The 18,574-nt window shown below is 43.1% G+C and overlaps 1 protein-coding gene across 2 annotated transcripts in view; it reads right to left on the reverse strand.

Moving 5' to 3' along the window:
* Positions 1-18,574, reverse strand: part of vldlr (very low density lipoprotein receptor) — a 64,190-nt gene that overhangs the window by 42,617 nt on the left and 2,999 nt on the right. For both annotated transcript variants that reach the window (XM_080510615.1, XM_080510614.1), the window contains exons 2-3: positions 6,559-6,678; positions 870-992 (exon numbers count right to left, since the gene is read on the reverse strand). In XM_080510615.1, coding sequence (XP_080366741.1) covers positions 870-992; positions 6,559-6,678 — 243 coding nt within the window. The remainder of the gene's footprint in view (positions 1-869; positions 993-6,558; positions 6,679-18,574) is intronic.

Raw genomic sequence — 18,574 nt, forward strand, 5'->3', positions numbered from 1 at the left:
GGTTGGGTTAAATATTATTAAATTATTGTGGGGTCTCATTTTCTCAGAACGCTCAGGTTCGCGTTCCAGGAAGCTGCACTTTTTGGGAGAAACCCAGTCGTAGCATTCCGGTTATAACCGCTCTTGTTTGGGTCGGTCTGGTCGATGAATAAAAGCGCCAAGTTTCATTCATAAGCCGGTCGACGAGGTGGTATCGGTAAATCACAAGATGGGAGGCTAATTAGGCAAGCAGTGCAAAACAATTCAGAGTTAAACGGGCCTGCCTAGTTTGCCAAGTCATGGCGAGTAAATTATATGGGCGAGGTTAATTTAATGGACAGGTTGATCTAGTTTGTGTTGGACCTACATTATGGCTGTTAAAAAGCCAAAAACAGCCCAAGTTCAAAGTAAAAAAGTACACTTGGACCGTCTTGTCACTTTTTTTCTGAGCACCAACAAATTGTCCTAATGTGAAGGTCCGACTTTGACAGTGGTGCTCGTCGTGGTACTCCACCGAATGTCTGCAGTTATTAAAACCTCTGATGTGACACGTATACAAACACCGTGACACATCGGTGCTCAATAGATCGCCCCTTGTTGTTAATCCTGACAGTGGACGCATTTCTTTTGAAGTCCTTCTGCAGGAGCAGCTGACCTGTACTGCAGTCTTCTCTCCACATGCACATCCAGCAGGAACAATCAATCATCATGCAACACATTTACTGGGCATTGAAAGCAGCGGTGGGGGTTCATGCTGACCGTGTGTGTGGGATGTAGGTTAATTACCTCGGCCATTTCTCATGCATTAGCACCTTTTTTATGGTTGCACACAGGGTGCTGACAGTGGATGCGACTCTATAGCGAGCAGCGGGAGGCCAAGCTGTACTTACGGCAGACTTCCAAGCTCTCGTCGGACCCGTCCTCGCAGTCCGGCTCCCCGTCGCAGTGCCACCGCTTTGGGACGCACTGACCATTCTCACACACAAAGTCCACGTCGGCGCACGTCTTCTTCACTGGAAGACAAAACAAAAATCATTAGGCACAATGGACAAACTTCTCAAACGCACCGACCAAAATATCCGTACGTGGAAAAAGGATTGTGTTCACTGATGTGAGACAACATGCGGCTCATTCATTCTCCAACTGTGGTGCCATCCTCTGTATGCAGCCTTCAAATATGCCAATTTAAAACGGATTTATATCAAAATGTGTAATCAGATCAACCTGTGTATTTATGTCCCAGTACAAGTTTGATAACAGATTACATGTGACCGAGATAAAAAGAAATCAATCATTAGGGCATCAGCCTGCAGTGTTCAGGCTGATCAGTGACTGGTTGAACTAGGTTTTTTGTGACTATCTAGTATGAAACCATTCAAGATGTCAAATGTAGAAAATAATTTTTGACAATCCTACACATTGTCATTTTGAATTCAGTGCATGAAAACATTTAACATTCAAGACAGTGTTTCACACCACTGTGTAGGCCGGTACTGCAATATATTCAAAATATGTTGTGTAGCCTTTGTACATTGAAACTTTGAAAAAGCGAAACAAAAAAAAACTAACTCAGATGTGATCCATATATGGTGTGAACATTTTCCTCAAATGAGACTTGAATTCTTAAAACACTGAAGTCTCTCTGTTCTAGTAAGACTTTTACTACGACAGGACTGAAACGAGCCTGGTAACCTTGTATTGTTCCTTTCCTGTGCTTGTGGTGGACACGTTCAAATGTCACGACAACGATCAATTTCATAACAGCAGTTGAAGACCTTAGCTCAACGGTGACCAATGGGTGAGATGAAGATAGCCTCGACATTACACATCCAGACAGCCGCTTCATAGCTTCCGATCGTCTCCGTTCAGCCTACTGCAGCTACCGGCCAACTTGGAAATCCTTTATGCCTTTATGTACTTTTGGATCTCGGCAAAACAGAGCAGGGAGGTTTTTCGAAGCACAAAATTACTCCGCTAAAGGAGTTAATAATAGCTACGCTTCACATCCTGCAGCTCAAATATTTATAATTAGTTCATTAGTTCACGATCCAGGCTCATGGATTTTTAATTCTCTCTTGTGAGCTTGGTCTTATGAGTCAAAACACCATTTCTTCTCAACCTGTGGCATTATTATCCTTACTGGAACATGTTTTTTTTACAAACACAAGACACTCATCCTGCATGTTTGGTCCATTTCTAATCCAGCAGGATCATTGCAGAACATTTTGAACCGATAGCAAAATGGCTGTTACTTTGGATAGTTTCCCTCAGGTGTCAACAAGTGTGCAGAGGTTTAAGTGTGAAACTGGGCGAGTTCAGCTGTCAATAGTAATCAGATGACAATCATTTCCCGTGTTCACAGCTGTTTTAATGGCTTCAACCTTTGTCCATGCTTCTCCTGCAGTCACTCATCCACGATGATACAGTTTGAGGAGTAAAACCCACCAAGAATCCTCAAGGTCAAAGATCCTTAGGAAGGTCATTCAAGAGAACAAATACTCTGCTCGTCTTTCTCTCTTATATGCCGCTGTATACCGGCGGCTCAGGAAGAACACTGGAGGCTGTTGAAGTTTCTCTGACCAGAATACAAATCCCTCCTTCAAGCTGCAGCCGCTGTGGGGCTCATTACCAACCTGCCGTTCTCTCTTTTCCTTTATTAATTAAATGTAGAGTCTCAGATTTCCCATATGCATGCGCCTCGGTTCGGTCTGGGCTGAAAGTTAAACAGGCCGATCTCGCAGTGACCGGATGCCAGACAGAAATCAAACGTGTCTGGCAGCCGGCGGCTGCAAGGGAACGTCGAGGGCCGTCAAGAAAATCTACTGTTAGTCTGATCCGCGTGTGAGAACTTCATATCCAAAATGTTAATGTCCTAAAACACAGAATACCTGCATCAATATATCAGTTTGCCGTCAGTCCCGCTTTATCCACATCATTTATTCTTACAACCGATTTAGGGATTTAGAAGTTAAAAGACTCAAAACTCCATCTTCTGGTTCAGAGCGGTACTACAAGACAGGATAAGTCGGGGTTACTTGGTTGACTTGGCAAATTCAGTAATTGTTTTGCTGCATTGGTAGATGAAGTGATTAACACGATTTACATTAGAAGTGAAAACGCATTTTTTTTGCGATTACGTTTCAGGAAACGCGTTTTGAAAACGACGTCAGTTTCCACAGAAACTTGAGCAATGCATGTTTCATGTTTCAGGGTGCAGTTTGTTTTTGTAATAAAGCCACACATGCGCACATAACATTCACAAAGACAGATGAATAGCTTGGGTTGCCAACTATAAAACTACCAAGTCCGAGGAGAACACAGACGGAGTCATGACCCTCTGGAGGCCGCCATCGTCCAGCTACTCACCATGTGCACTACGTACCAAGGCTGTGGTGCGCATGTGGTAGCGTTTCTGCCGTTTCCATGGAGATCGCATCAAGAGTATTTTTAAAAGGTTCCATCTTGGGAGCGGTTTTTAAAAGCTGCATTTTAAGTAGCTCCAACCGCCATTGTCATAAACGGATGCATAAAATATTTCAACAAGGCCTAAAGCTCACAGCTCCATGAGGTGTTTACTGAACACTATTCTCGTGTGTTGTGGATAGTTGTGCATTCATAAAAAGACATTGAGGCGTTTCAGCTCAAAGTTTTGGCATAAACGTCGTTTGGTCCACAGTTTCAATGAAGAATTTGCTTCCACATCCACACAAAACTCGCCACGATGGCGTGTGAAACCATCTTTAATCCACCTTCTTTTTTCTTGCCCTGTAGTACAAATCAGCTCTTCTATTCCCTCCACTTTCTTTCCTTGTTCTTCCATCTCTCCAGACGTCACCGTCTGACCCAAATAGATGGCAGTATTGGACGCGCGCACACAGTACGGGATCTATAAATAGTTCTGCTCTATGGGCCACCTTCCCATCGCCAGGTCATCGCGTCCCGGGGGGACGCTGGGAGGACTCAGTGTGGAGCGCTGCCGAGATGGTGACTTCTGAATGCCGCTGTAGTGGAAAAGTGGAAGTTCCCCGGTGATGCGCGGTTTCAGGAAGATGAATGCAGACCAGTCAGTAACTGATGCAAGAAGAGTGTTTATCCAAACCGATGCAGCTGGAGCTCCACACATGCAGACACGTCAAGAGACACAGACTGACCCTCTCTCCTGCCTTCAAGGTCTGAGTTCTGTGACAGAGACCTTAGAAGTTGCCATAAACAAAGTGATAGACAACACACCTAACCCGCTAAAAGTCCATGAAGTCTGCCAATCCCAGCCGGAATGGCACCAGCCTGACGAAAGGATCAAAACATGTGGTCAAGGGGCAGCCGGGAGTCAGAAGACCAGGGCACATCTGTGAATTCCTTATATAGCGGCACAAGGTTGTCTTTGTGCACGTCATTCTGAAAATCTAAGAAAGGCCTTAAGATTTTCCATAACAGTGTGAGAAACACTGAGAACAGATGCCATCTATTCCATCTTTTCTGAAGCCACAAGCTGAATGAAAGTAGGCATGCTTGTATTCAACCATACAACATATAATTGTCACTTGGCAAAATCAAAAAACGAGGGCATTTTCTGGGTCTGTTTCCGTGACAATGGCGAGTATAGGAACAGAAAATTGAATTTTTTTGAAAAGTGCTCCCAAAGTGGAACCTTTTGAAAACACTAACTCGGTCTTCATTTAAAAACGGGGAAAAAAAAAACAACTTTCTGGAAAACCTCAGGCTTCATGTCCTTGGAGCTGGTGGAAACGCTGCCAATGCGCACCAGGGCTGTCGGAGATGGTTTTTTGCACGTGCTTGAATAGTCATGAAGCTGCCGTTGGGGCCATTTTCTCCTGGGACTTGGTGTTTTTACAGTTGAAAGTCAACGGGAGTAGTAATTCAACTTAATCGTCTCTTCATATGAATGTCCGTGTACTCGCCATGGTTTAGAACACATTTTTTGTGCGTATTCACCCCCCCCCCCCCATTTCTATGGAAATGGACATCATTTAAGACATCGCAATATAAAAACAAAACCTTTCTAAAATGAAAAGACGAAAACAATGCATTTTCACTGAAAACAGGGTTTTAATGTGACCACAGTCAGATTTAAATAACCATCTGAGAAATGGCATTTTCTGGTTTCAGAAATAAGCTGTTGCAATAACCTGAGTAAGAATAGGAAACATAAAAGTATGATAAACACACTAAATGACTGTCATCTGCAGCTCAACGGGGGACAGAAAGTCTGAGGAACCATAAATGGATCACACTTTTCCAGGTGCAGCTGTAATTATCTCTGCGTCTCCGTTACACCTCCACATCACTCAATTATTTTAGGTGAATGTACAGCAGATAATCTCAAAGGAAATCCAACAGAATCAACCTCCTGATTCTGTAGTGCTTTATTTCCCTTTAAATCGTGATCATATTTAATACTAAAGCAAGTAATAGAAATGAGAACAGCAGAGTTTGTTTTTTCTAAACTCGTCTTGAGTGTCAGAATGAAATGTGCCACCCTGCCAGGTGACCTTTCCAGATGCAGCTCTGACCCCTTTCACAGCTTCATCTCCATATTGTTCACGTTGGCAGGAAAAAAAAAAACTGTTTAATTGAAACGGAGATAGATCGCCCTCGGCTCGCCTACACTCCATCAAAGGCCATGCTATCCATGTACATAATGCGTCTCCAGCCCGGCTGTGGCAGCACACAGCTGAAGGTGAAATGGCGACTGATCCCAGGAGAAACAGGCAGGCAGGACTTGGAGCAGGTTAACAAGTGGAGGAAGTAGGGACGCACTGATCCAGGTTTTTTTCACTTCCGATCCCGATGCCTGAATTTGGATATCTGCCGATACCACAGCTCTGGCATCGGAATATTATTATTGTTGATTTTATACGAGTATGTAATAAACTCCTCTCTAAAGTAAAGTATGAAATGTGTACATTTATTCTCTCAAAAGACAACTTGAGGTTAGTACAAGGTCCAAAAATGTTATTAGTTCCATCGTTAAAACCTCAGAATCACTTTGTTAATCTCTAGAGAAATTTAGCAACGCAGTACCAACAGAATGTTTCCAGCACGAAAGGCAGAAAACAATTGGGACTATTTTCAAGGAGTTTAGCGTGGAGGAGGACGCGGCTTTGCAGAGGTGTGACTCGCCTGCTACCGCGGAGGATCGACCCGTTCTCCTCGGCGAGCTGGAGTTTGAAAACCGACGTCACGTGGCAGAGCATCGGCCTCGCTGTACAACGGCTTGGCAAACATTCCCGCTGATGCTTCGCGGTGTTTTGAGGGTAAAATACGTCCAAACGGCGACGTGTTGTCATGAAACGTCTGGTAGCACGACGGCGCTACTCCCCATGCATGCCAAGCTGACTGCAAACTGTGTAATGGATTTCATGACTCATTAATCTGCGTCTCATATATATAATTTTATTTATCATTTAATTTCATTCGTGTGTGGACCTTTCACGGTTAATGTATTCATCTCTATCCATATTTCCATGGGCAATTATTTGTAGTATTTCTTCCTCTCCCATCCCTTCCAGTTCTCTCGCTCTCTCACCCCCCCGGTCCTGTGTGTTTTAATCGACTCACCGCAGGAGTTCTCATCGCTGCCGTCGGTGCAGTCCTCGTCGCCGTCGCACTGCCACACGGAGGGGATGCAGCGGCCGTTCCCACACTGAAACTGACTGGCTTCACATTCCGTCTTGGTCCCTGCAGGAGAAACACACACATGGAAATGGTTCAGAGTTCATCTCATCCCAACACGTGCACTTATGTAGATTTTCCATCATCGTTCTTCCTTTGGAGCCCCGAGTAGCATTTCCCTTTAATTTCCCTTTCAATGAACCCACACGCTGACACTTTATTAGCTGGATTTGCGGAGTCGTTCAGACAATTGTTTCACATAAAGTGCCGTGACCAAAACACCTGGAATCCACATCAGACCGTAAAACTGAGTAAATCCCAGCATTTCTAGATCTGGACAAGTGAGGACTGGTTAAGCTCTACGCTGAATTTGATCAACCACGAACAGCCTGGGGAAAAAAAACTAGAATTAGGATGACAGGAAACTCAATAGCAGTTTCATATTCAAATGTGAAAGTTAGATAAGAAAATGTCAGAACTTTTTCTCCAAGCACTCCCAATAATTAATGCCGAGGCTCCAGGAGGAAAAGGAGTCTTTCAAAGTGGTTTTTTTTTCTGAAAATCAACAGAGTCCTATGATGAGTTTGATCCCATGTCAGAGCTATTGAAGAGTTGAACAGACTCCAAGATGAGACAAAGTGCAGAAACAGTCAAAAGGTCACCGTCATAAAAGTGTAGAGATTGCAACATTCATATTATAAATCTCTTTTGAAACCTCCAAAGCCTTTTGGGAGGAAAATCCGACTCCCTTAACACTTTCAGACTCAGAGACACACTGATGTGATTCTCTACTTTCCAAAAAAAAAAAAAAAATACACAAAAAAACCCGGGATCTGTGCATCCCCAGTTTTCAAAGGACGCGTGCAATTACTACTTGCCGATAAGAGCATTTACCAAATGCCATAAATTAATTCATACATATCCAGATGATACGGAGGCTATGTATACGTTGCCACACACCACCCACACACGGCCTCGATGACACTCTGAGCAGCTCCAACAGCCCTGAAGACGACTGTATTCCAACTCCGCTGCTCCAAATGTCTCGGTACAACACCAGCATCTCTATGCAAATCATGCAATTTGCAATACAGTTTCTTACAATAAACAGTACACAAATCACAGTCGACTATTTAGTGAACTTTCCTTTTCATCATCAAAATTGTGTCATTTTGATTATGTCGATTATATAATGAGCAGCATTTCTGGATCCACTCAGAGCCCAGACTTTCTAGGGAGGGAAAGGTTGTTGGGGCAGAACAGCTTGTCGTTCTGGGGGCAGCAATGACTCCCAAGTCTTAAAATAACACCGTGTGACCTTGACGCTCTGCCGAGGACGCTGTGGGCCGTCGAGGTGGGAAATAAAAACCACACAGATTAGATCTGTGGACTGCATTTCACAGCCGTGGTTTAAACCAAAGCTTTCCACTCCTCACAGAGCATTGTGGGGGAATCCAAGTGGGTCCGCCGCTGCTCCAGAGTGCAACGTCTCACCGGTTTTCATTCACCCTGAAGAGCTTGGGGCTCTTAAATGAAGCAGCAACACGTGACTGAAGCGCTGCGGGAGAGCGTTTCTCACACACACTTTACGTGAAGGTCCAGGTCGGCCTCACCTTCTGATGTCTGATAAGCTAATGCCGCTGTAAAGTGAAGGCCCGTTCTATAAACAGCCCACAGGATTTAAAGGAGCAGCGCAGAGCGTAGCGGGAGAAAACGGCACAGTCACTAAATCGCCTGATTGCAATCATAGGCCACTGAAATTATTCTGCACCGTCATTAGGAATGTTCCACCGCCTCAGAGTAATAAAAAAAAAAAAACTCTCATTGCCAGAGATCACACTACACTTTATTTCCCCCATCTGACAGTAAAAATGATTAAAAAAAAAAAAAAAAACACTAATGGGAAACAAAATGAATTTCTACAAGTAATTAAGCATTAAAAAAGTAGATTGGCACGATGGGGGTAAACATTCTCACAGTAATATCTTATGTCGTGTTTTACGTATCGAGAATATCATGAAAAAGGTGGAAATTACTCCCAAAACATTTTTAATTTTCCATAAGTTCCAGACCAAGTCACTTTTTTTGCCATTTGGCTGGGGTGGTGCCAGACATTTTATATAAGTATATACCATGTGTGACCACTAGATGCCAATGTATGACCAGAGAAAGCAGCTACAATACCACAGAAATTGCCATTACCACTGTATTTACCAGACAGAAAAAGCTCCACAGCAGATTTTAAAGTGAAAACATTTGCATTAAAAACAGAAACTGAGCAGTTCAGACTGTGTAAGAAACACGTGATAAAAGAGAGAGAAAGCAGTTAAATCGTTACGATAAAGAGGACAAAGACAGCTAATCGTTGGCTAAAATTTGGAAATGTTCTGAAAGAGCAGCTGCTGGACGAGTCTCAACTCTGCAGAAACATCTGGACACGGCGAAACAAATGTGCTTTTTCTTCTTTGCATTTTTCGACAGATGCACGGTATATCAAAACATCTTATATTTTAGTTCCAAGCATAAACCTCAAGTTAAAGTGAGAAATTCTCACGGGGTAATTCAGTTTGTTTATAGAGTACGTCATCCCCATTTATAAAACCTGAAACCACCATGAGAATGACTTATTTATACATTTTATCCCGGCGCCAGGTTCTCAACATGAATAAAGAATCCCGCCACAGAAAGCGAACATTAGGGCAGCCATTTGTTTACATCGTTTACTCTCTTTTCTGAAAAAGTCACTGTGAGCCAGAAGCAAACCAGACAAGCGTGACCTTTCCCCGCTATCGTTTCCTGGCTTTGCTTTTCGCCAGATAACCGCACAAGTGTCAACACAGCCTGAAAGTTAAGAATTTGACGGTGTGCATTTCTATGAGTCGCCCCAGCATGCTGCGGGGGAAAGATATTTAGACATTCACCTGTACGGTCTCATTTAGACACCGGTTAGCGAGCGCCCGTCTCAAGACGCAGAAAAGCCTCATATCGTAACAGCAAGATTTGTTGACATTTTTCATGCTACTGAATTAAGACCGTCAATCGCAGGCTATTTTTTTTGCATCGCTTGCAGAAAAAGGAAAACAGACTAACTACTTTTAAAACCAAATGTGATTTCAAAACCTTTTTTTTTTCTTCAACAACTTAAAGAGCACCACTGAAGGCTCATCTTAGATTCATGCCAAAGGAGGAATGTGGTATTTTGTTAAGATTGCAGCATATTACACAATCTAATCTTGATGAATCAACGATAAGCATGCAACTTAAATATAGAGACGCACGGCATTAGATTTTCTACTAATATTACAGAACTCTTCTCTGGAACCGACTCCATCACTTTAACAAGCAAATGTGACATAAGCAAAGCAACCGGTTCCTAAATCTTGCCCTGACAACACTTTGCAGACACATTCATTCAAAACTCAAAATTAAAGCTCAAATCGTCAAGAACTCTAGATTTATATTGACGAGATCAGTAAAATGGCAAATCGGTATATGCAAGCACCAGCAGAAATAAAATGCACCTTTCATGGAAGAAACATGCTAAAAACACCACAAAAATAGTGTTTTTTTCATAATGAGCACATCAGTTTCACTTGTGATCAAACTTTAAGAAGCCAAGTGAAGTAGAGCCTCCATGCCACAGAGTGTCGTAAAGCATCTGTACGCACCCATCGTGCCCAAGGCCCAACATTCAATTAATCTATACAATGAAAACATTTTGCACTTTAATATTTTTTTTTTTTTTTTTTTTTTTTTTTTTTAGATAATCAGATTTTGTCTTCTGGAAGAAAATGTTTTGTCAATCCCTAACAATTTGATGTCAACTTGCACCATCATCAAGACTCCAAAATAGGAATTGCATGTTATATTTATTTCATTTGCATAAAAAAAAAAAAAACTGATTCTAGGAAGGAGGTAGAGGTGGTGACTGATAATCTAACTTTAGGCCATGATTTGACCAGATTGTAAAAACGTCTCATTCAATGCAATTTTAGAAATGCACAATCAGAAAAGCGAGAACTGCCATTCTATTACAGCCTCAAACACATTTTGCTGCACTAAAGGGAAGCGGCTTCATTTACTTCTAGCCTTGTGGGTGTTTGAAATACACTACAGTGAAATGTAAACTGTAATATGGAGATGAAACGCTTTTCTCAGGGCAAGTACCTCCTGTGGAGATTATTCCTGGACACATAATCCACAGTCATTGAGAAGTACTCCGTCTTAACAGGGGTCCTGTGAGCCCTGAAAATAAATTGTGCTCCAACAGCAGAAACATCCAACCTGGTTTATCAAGTAGAGCATCGTTAAAAGCAGCAGGTATTTCAGGTGGGTTCAAATGGTCAAAATCAGTTCTAAATATTCACTGCATTATGGTACAAAGGACACAGATTTCACATTAGATTCACTCTCTGGACACATCGCATTGAAAGGAACATCAGAAAATGGGCTGTCCACAGTTTCAGACGGCATCTTGCTTTTTGGGGAGCTGGTGAAACTAAACCACTGGATTCAATGTTGTGTTTGACAAGTTCAAATATTCTTCTGGATAGTCTGACAGTTGACAGACTCCACCGCTTTTATTGAACTTTTTATTCCCCCCTGGAGGTTTTCAAGTCTCAGCAAGTCTGCAGAGCTCCAACTCGATCCCTGAGTCAACAAAAGTCTAAAGTAAGAAACCCAGGTGAACACCAGGGCAGCACAACACACTTTAAAACTTATGTGATGTTAACGCACAGTATACAGATCAAATAAGCCACTGACCTGCCAGAAATTGTTCAAATATTTTGAAGGAAACAAATGACAGGAATTGAATCACAAAAATGTAAACATTTTCATAAAGGGCAGAAATCAGAAGTAGAAAAATGTTAAAGCTGGAGTTGGTGATGAATTCTGCCATTTTTGGTCCTTTCCTCCCCCCAATCATGATGTAATAATTGGGGTTGCGGCCTCAACAGCCCTGCACCTGACTGAGGAATGGCATTGACGTTCAACTGAACCTGCAACGAATCTGGTCGCTTTATCAAGGACTATGCCAAAATATATATTTCCCCCTTAATCAACTTCATTTGGTTTCTTCTGAAAAATTCCTGTATATTCAATTATTTGGAGAATTCGTCCAATTCCTGGAGTTTTGCAAGCCTGACAACACCAACATTATCACGTATTAATCAAACATCATGCCGTTCTTGTGGACACACCGACTAATAAACAAAAGGCAGGACAGTTGGTCAGGTCTGGGTTTAATTATAGGAAGTGTCCAAACATAGTTGGGCCCAAATCTTGGGAGCAGGGAGTCCAACAAAGAAGGTCCCAGAAACACTGTTGTACCTTTGCAAGTGGTTTTTTTGGAGTCAAAGGTATTCTGCTGAATGGACGAGGCAGCGAACAACATCCACGAACACAGCAAGCGAACAGCTTTCCATTCAGCCACACTACCCCAGCTGGACTTCACACCCCAGTCGGGTTACAGGATGCCGACTGCCGACCTTCTGCTAACATTACCATTTCTAATCGCCACAATCGAGGCAGAGCAGATCACGGCGTATTCTAAATCACAACACGGCGGCACACGGGCCCGTCGGACAAATTAGCGCCAACATACAATGGGAGGGAGGGAAAGCTTTTGTTTCCCCGGCAATGAAGCCGACGCGTCCACAGAGAGTGGACAAATAGTCGTTTTAAATAGAGGGGGGAAAAAGAAAAGCCACTTCAATGCATCTAATTTCAGCACAGCTGCTGCAATATTCTTGGAAAAAAGATGAAAGGCTGGTTACTATCCAATGATGCAGGTTTTACTATTCAGGCAAGGTTAAACACACTGGGGGGTCGAAAGAAAAAAAAAAAAAAAAAAGCAACATCATTACAAATAAGGTCAAAAAAGGAATTATTTTTTAATCTTTCTGATAAATCGCTTTACAAATATTGAAAGACTTAAATCGGCATGGCAACAAGGAAAACACTTCCTTAAACATAACTTTACAGAGCGTGTGCAAGTCAAATGGAAAATCCCAGAATGCTGCTTATGTAAAAGCACACACACGCGAGCAGAGAACAATACGCTATAAACGCAGACATGTGTCACCCAGAGCAATCCAAGTCTCAGGAGAATATGGACCGGAGTCATGACTGGAAGCAAACATTGGTACGAGGCTTTGGGTGCAGACGCACAGTAACCGGCTTTTCGAAAAGTTGCATTCTGCAAACGCCTACTTTTGGGACCATTACCCAGTTTTATTCGCCACTTTCTGCAGATTTACTTTGAGATTAGTTGTACTTCCTCCCTTCATTTAATAGTTTTTGCTCCTTTCAGTCTCTTAACCTTGCCCAAGCAATAAAAAATAAATAAATAAAAACAAAATCAGCCTTTTGTGACGTGACAAACTGAGATTTAGGACTTGCTGCCAGACTGGGAGGCCTGTTGTCCACACAACACACTTCACTGGGCTGTAGGATTGTGTACAGGCTTGGAAGCAGTCCAGTAACGGTGCACTTGAAGGAGTCGGAGGGCCCGGCTGGTATTTAAGCAAGAGCATTTAGCAAGAAGGAGAAATTAAAAAAACAAAACAAAAAAACCCAAGATCCTCAAGCTTGGGTTACTTCAGGACATGTTTTTTGACGAGGTCAGCACAAAAAAAAAAAAAAAAAAAAAAAAAACCACGACTGATATTTAGTGACTTGAAGAGGAAACAGACAGATGACTCAATGTATTTCATAAACCTGTACAGACTGAACGGCTAATTCTGAACCACTGCATGAATGGCAACCAAGGTTTAGAAAGTATCGCCAAACCAAGATGTTCCGTCAGTTTGACAGGAGGACCCCCCACTAGGACCCATCCAGCAGCTTGGGTTAATTGCACTTTACACACAAATAAATGGCCAATTTAGCACAGCTGAACATCTTAAGAAGAAAATGACGCCATCATACGAGCCTCTCACTCACAGCTGGATTCCGCGGGCCCTGATCCGACCGCCAGTGGATTTACTCCCAATAATAAAATGCGAACGGCGTGTGAAAGGAGCAGCGCTGGAGTCATCTGCTCAAATTTGCCAGTTCTCCCCCGAAGAAACAAAAAAGGCAAATTCGCTCTCCTGACAGTAAAAAGCAGTCAGTCGAAGTCAGTCGCTTGCATGCACAGCAGCAGCAGGAGGGAACAGAATTAACCTTTTGGCTCACCTGCCAACGTGACTGGGAAACTCAACGCCACAGAGCTGTGGAGGAGTTGTTTTCTCCCGCTTCTCTGGCCCGCTCCACGTCAATTGTCTGAAAATCTATACGCCGTGTCGCAGTAGTGGGCTTCTCCAGAGAACCTTTTTATCTTCCTCACAATGAGGCACAATCACGTCGGGAGTGGTTAAAGAACCAGTCCAACCAAGAGCACTTTCACTGCGGCACTTCAGGCGGCTAATCACAAGTGAGCAGCGCTGAATCTTGCAAGCAGGTGAATGTTTCATGTCACCCGCGGCACTTTGCTAACATTTTTAACCATGTGGCCAAACTTCTCCCAGTGCAGGTGGCTCTTGTACAACAAGACAGGATGCTGCCACAAAATGTATATTTAATCTGCTGAGCCGGTTAAAATTGGAAGCAAGAAGAGGAGCACATCTCAAAGACAACATTAGACATTAGGCATTTATTGAATGTTATTTTTGCAACCACATTATTCGTACCGAGGTTCCCACAATGGAGCACGCCACTGAGCTATTGCAACAATTACTAACATGATCACTATACTAACCGATCAAAGCAAATTTTCAGGCAGTGACCACAGCTGTATTGTTCCCACCTCTTTTTTTTTTTTCTTTTTTTAAGCGCTGCTTCCGTTAAAAGCTGTAAAGGTAGGAAAAGTTCTACATTATAGTATATTTCACCACCCTCTGCAGCGCATTTGTACAGGAGCCAAGAAGGGCCACCATGAAGCAACACAGTAACGCAGAAGCCAAAGAAAAGCTTGTTACTGGTACATTTCCTCAAGACTAAACAACATTGCTCGCGCTCGAGTGGGCCAGACTGGTAAAACAGTGCCATAAGAACCTTTAAAGTTAAATTTGAAAGTTATTTTCTTGTGGTGCAGAGTGTAAATGGAATGTCTATAGTGGCATAAGGTTTTGCAATGCATACAAAAACTACTGTCTCAACATAAAGCTGATCTTAATGATGCTTCCGGGGCCAGATTGAAGCCTCTTGTGTGTCATCCTTGGCCCAAGCAGCCTTACAGTAATCAGAGGGATCCAGCACAATTGTAAGGTTTCAGACCGCGGCCGTCTTTTATTGTGAAGCTTCCTCTCGCATACAGATGCTGCAAATAAAAGGCTTTACAAGCGCAGAAACTAAAACAACTTTACAAGCTTATTTCTCATGTGCCGGCGTTTCAGTCGCTAAAGGTCACCGGGCAGCTCAACGCCTGCTGAAGGAGCTCGGCTCCAAATTCCGTTCGGTGAATTCCGTCAATGGATGAAGCCGCTCCGTCAACGGCCTTCAGAAAGCAGACGAACACACTCAAACTGAAACGTGCACAGAACAGGTGCAGCCTTGTTCATCTGCAATGCGTGGGAATTGTTCAAGGGCAAACTGAATGGTCTAATCTGTGTTCAGCTCCTTGGTCAATTCTGCCCCCCCCCCCCCTCTTTTTTAACACTAATCACAACAATCTAACCATAGGGGGGGGAAAAAAATTATTCAGGAGTACAACCTGTGAGAAACATTCCTCCTCAGCAGCACTTGTAGCTTGAGTCATTGCATGCGAATCAGCATTTAAAAGATCTCCTATTCTTAAAAAAAAAAAAAAAAAAAATCATGTGAACTCCTGTTCTCCATCTCCGGAGGACGACTGTTTGCGTCAACAGAAAAACTCAGACTCATCACATTGACCTGACCTGCTGATCGCTGCTGACGCACAGCAAGACGCTGACAGAGCTGGAGCCAAGGGGGTGATGAGGACGGGAGGAAAAAAAACAAACTAACAAAAAAACGGCAGAACTAAAGAATGCCCAGGGCTCCCGATGACCGTGCTGATCAAAACAAATCTCGGAGAAAACCAAAGCCGGCAGAGCGTTGATGCAGCAGGCGAATATCAGCAATTTCATTTCGCCGAATCCAGATCCATCCATCAACGACCCAATCCTGCCTGCTGCTTATTTATCAACAGATCCTTTGATAACGTGGCCGTGAAAACGTGGGTGCGGGAATTTAAACTTACACAGACATCCACAGGCTGCCTTCAGGGAGCACGGACGCATTATCTGGAGGTGGCAAAGCAGATTAGGAGAAAAAAACCCAAATTTGAAAGCTGCATCCGGCGTTACGCAATGACTTTAATGTAGTGTTGTGTTGAGGACCGTCAACAACTACATCCTATAGAAAACAACAAAAAGCAAGCAGAACCGATTGAGTAACTGACACCGAGCAGCAGTCATGTAGGAGAAAGTCCGCCGTCTACACAGAAACCCATCGACCTGCCGTGTGGGAAACCGCACAGCTGCACATTCAACACAGCAAGCGAGGTGTACACCGACTTGTATGGCTCCTACCGTTTCTTCGCAGTGTCAGACTCTGAGCAGACACCTGAAGAGAGGAGGAGGCGCGAGGCTGCAAGGGTTAAGAGACAACGACCTTGCCACCGGCTTCACCTTTGTGTCTTTCTGATGTTTTCACAAAAGTTTTAATAACCGTTTCGAAGGCCGACGATACGAACGGCGCATTTTGTGATTCACTAGTAAGAGTTCATTAGTCACCGAGGCCGAGTGGAGGAGTGCAACACATTCCCACAAGTGACACACTCGCACTTCTCGACAATAAGCCTTGACACCACGGAACTGAAAAGCTGTACAGTCCACAAAAGGTTTAAAACTCAACTAAGGCCCCGTTTGCATGGCAACATTTCGTTACAGAAAGACCGTTTACACTGCAACGATGTTAAAACATTGTCCGTTTACACAGAAACACTGAAAACGACGTAGTTTTCATGTTGGACTATGAGTGCGTGCCGATTGTTGCAGTTTTTGTCGATCGACTTGTGCACGTGCAGAAGACCAATTTACTGCAACCGTGGTGCGCACACACACACACGGTGCGTAGCGTAAAAGTAAAGTTGTGTTATCCACTCATTTCCACAGAGACAAGAGCTGGGGCGTTTTCGAAACGCTCCACCTTGGGAGCCATTTTCAGAAAGGTGTTCGAGCACTGATGTCATGTAAACAAACACTTTAAGCACAATGAAAGTTTTCCGTTTGTGCGTGGAAACCGAGGACTGGGTAAAATAACACTACTCCTCACTACTAATGGAAAAAAAAAATCACCAAAGAGAATCAGCAAATATAAACACAAATTATAATCAATTGTTTTTACTTTATCCTCTTTGATCTCTTTTAAAGCCTCAATTCTTACACTAAAAACACCGACTTCAAAGCAAGAAAACTCACTCTGTACGAATTCACAATGAAACCTTTTGTAATGGCTCAACTTTGAAATTCAGAACTGAAATGATCAGCGATTCAAGCAATAATTCAAGCATTTAATCTTTTGTTCAACACAGCTTCAGTTTTTTTTTTTCCCCACCACATACCTTGAGTATGTGGTGGGGAAAAAAAACTGAGGCTTTCAGAAGGCAACACTGTTCTACGGATTAAACATATCTTTAAAGATGAGACGACTTTCTGAAACACATTGTTACACACCAATTCAGGGAATTACAGCCTTTATGGCATCTGGTGAATTTTTTTTTTTTTTTTTAAACTGCAGTCAAGGTCTTTCAGCAGAGATAGCGCAACAAATATCAATTTCTCTCTAAACTTCTTACAGTTTCATTTTAATGCTTACATGACTACACAACTAAAAAAAAAAAAAAGCCAGAAACATAAAATTAGAAACTTGTTTGTCCATTCTCGTCAATCGCCTCACGTTTACTCTGCTCCCGCCTGGAAAAAGTATCCAAAGTAGCTCAATCTCCAGCCCAAACAAGCCGCTTCCAAACTGATGCTTTACTGAGTCATCTGATGACATCTTCCACCACGAAGAAGATGATTAAAAACACCGTCTAAACCACGGAAGCTTTCAGAGCCGTTTGGTATGAGAAGGGAAGAACAGCCTCGACCCAGAGGGCGTTTGTGGTGTAGAAGACGTCTGAAAACCCAAAATCTAAGCTTAAACAAACGTGGCATTTAATCAAGTACTCGTATCAGCAAGTCGCTGAAAGTCGGTACTCGTTCTTTAAAAAGTGGCATCGGCGAACCAGCATTAAAGAGACATCTTTACTCTAAATTAAACACTTATCGTCTTACCAAAATATCTTTTTCTCCCCGATTCATGATGTCATAATGTGGAAATAGAAACTTTGACACTGGTATCAGCGAGTTGCATGTATATCAACTTAAATAGCCTGTTCTTTAAAAAAAAATAAACTGCCATTAGCAGCTCGTTTCTTATGATAATCCGTCACCTGCTGGTCCCATTAGCGAGCACAGATTCAACAGGCACGGGGCTGAAATGAGCCGTCTTCCCGGCCTAAATAGTGCATCATTGTGCGCTATAGAACTGCTGTCACACTGGAGGTCATGGTAATGCAATTTTCCCCAGTAACAGAAAGGGTTGCGGCGCTCTACTCCTCCTCCTCCTCCTGTCCACCACCCCGCCCACTCCAAGAATCAAGCGCACCCCCACATAGCAGCTCCCCCTCCTCCTGTAGCAGAGGATCTGGGTCTAGCGTGGTATCACAGTAACCACAGAGGAGGAGGGGGGGAGAGGAAAAAAAAATAATACATCCATTTTAATCAGGCCAGTGTTGTTGCTGCTTCTGCTCTCGCCGCTGAACTCATTTGCTTCTTGTTCAAGCAGGCTCCTACAATCTCAATCTGTGTGTGTTCGGGCTTGATTTGCTGCTGAGAAGGAGGCAGCAGCGGCTACATGCTATGTGGAGTGTGTGCACATTACAAGCACTGCTTTTGATTCACCATTACCCCCC

The sequence above is a fragment of the Blennius ocellaris genome (assembly GCF_963422515.1).
Source record: "Blennius ocellaris genome assembly, chromosome: 15".
Classification (NCBI taxonomy): Eukaryota; Metazoa; Chordata; class Actinopteri; order Blenniiformes; family Blenniidae; genus Blennius; species Blennius ocellaris.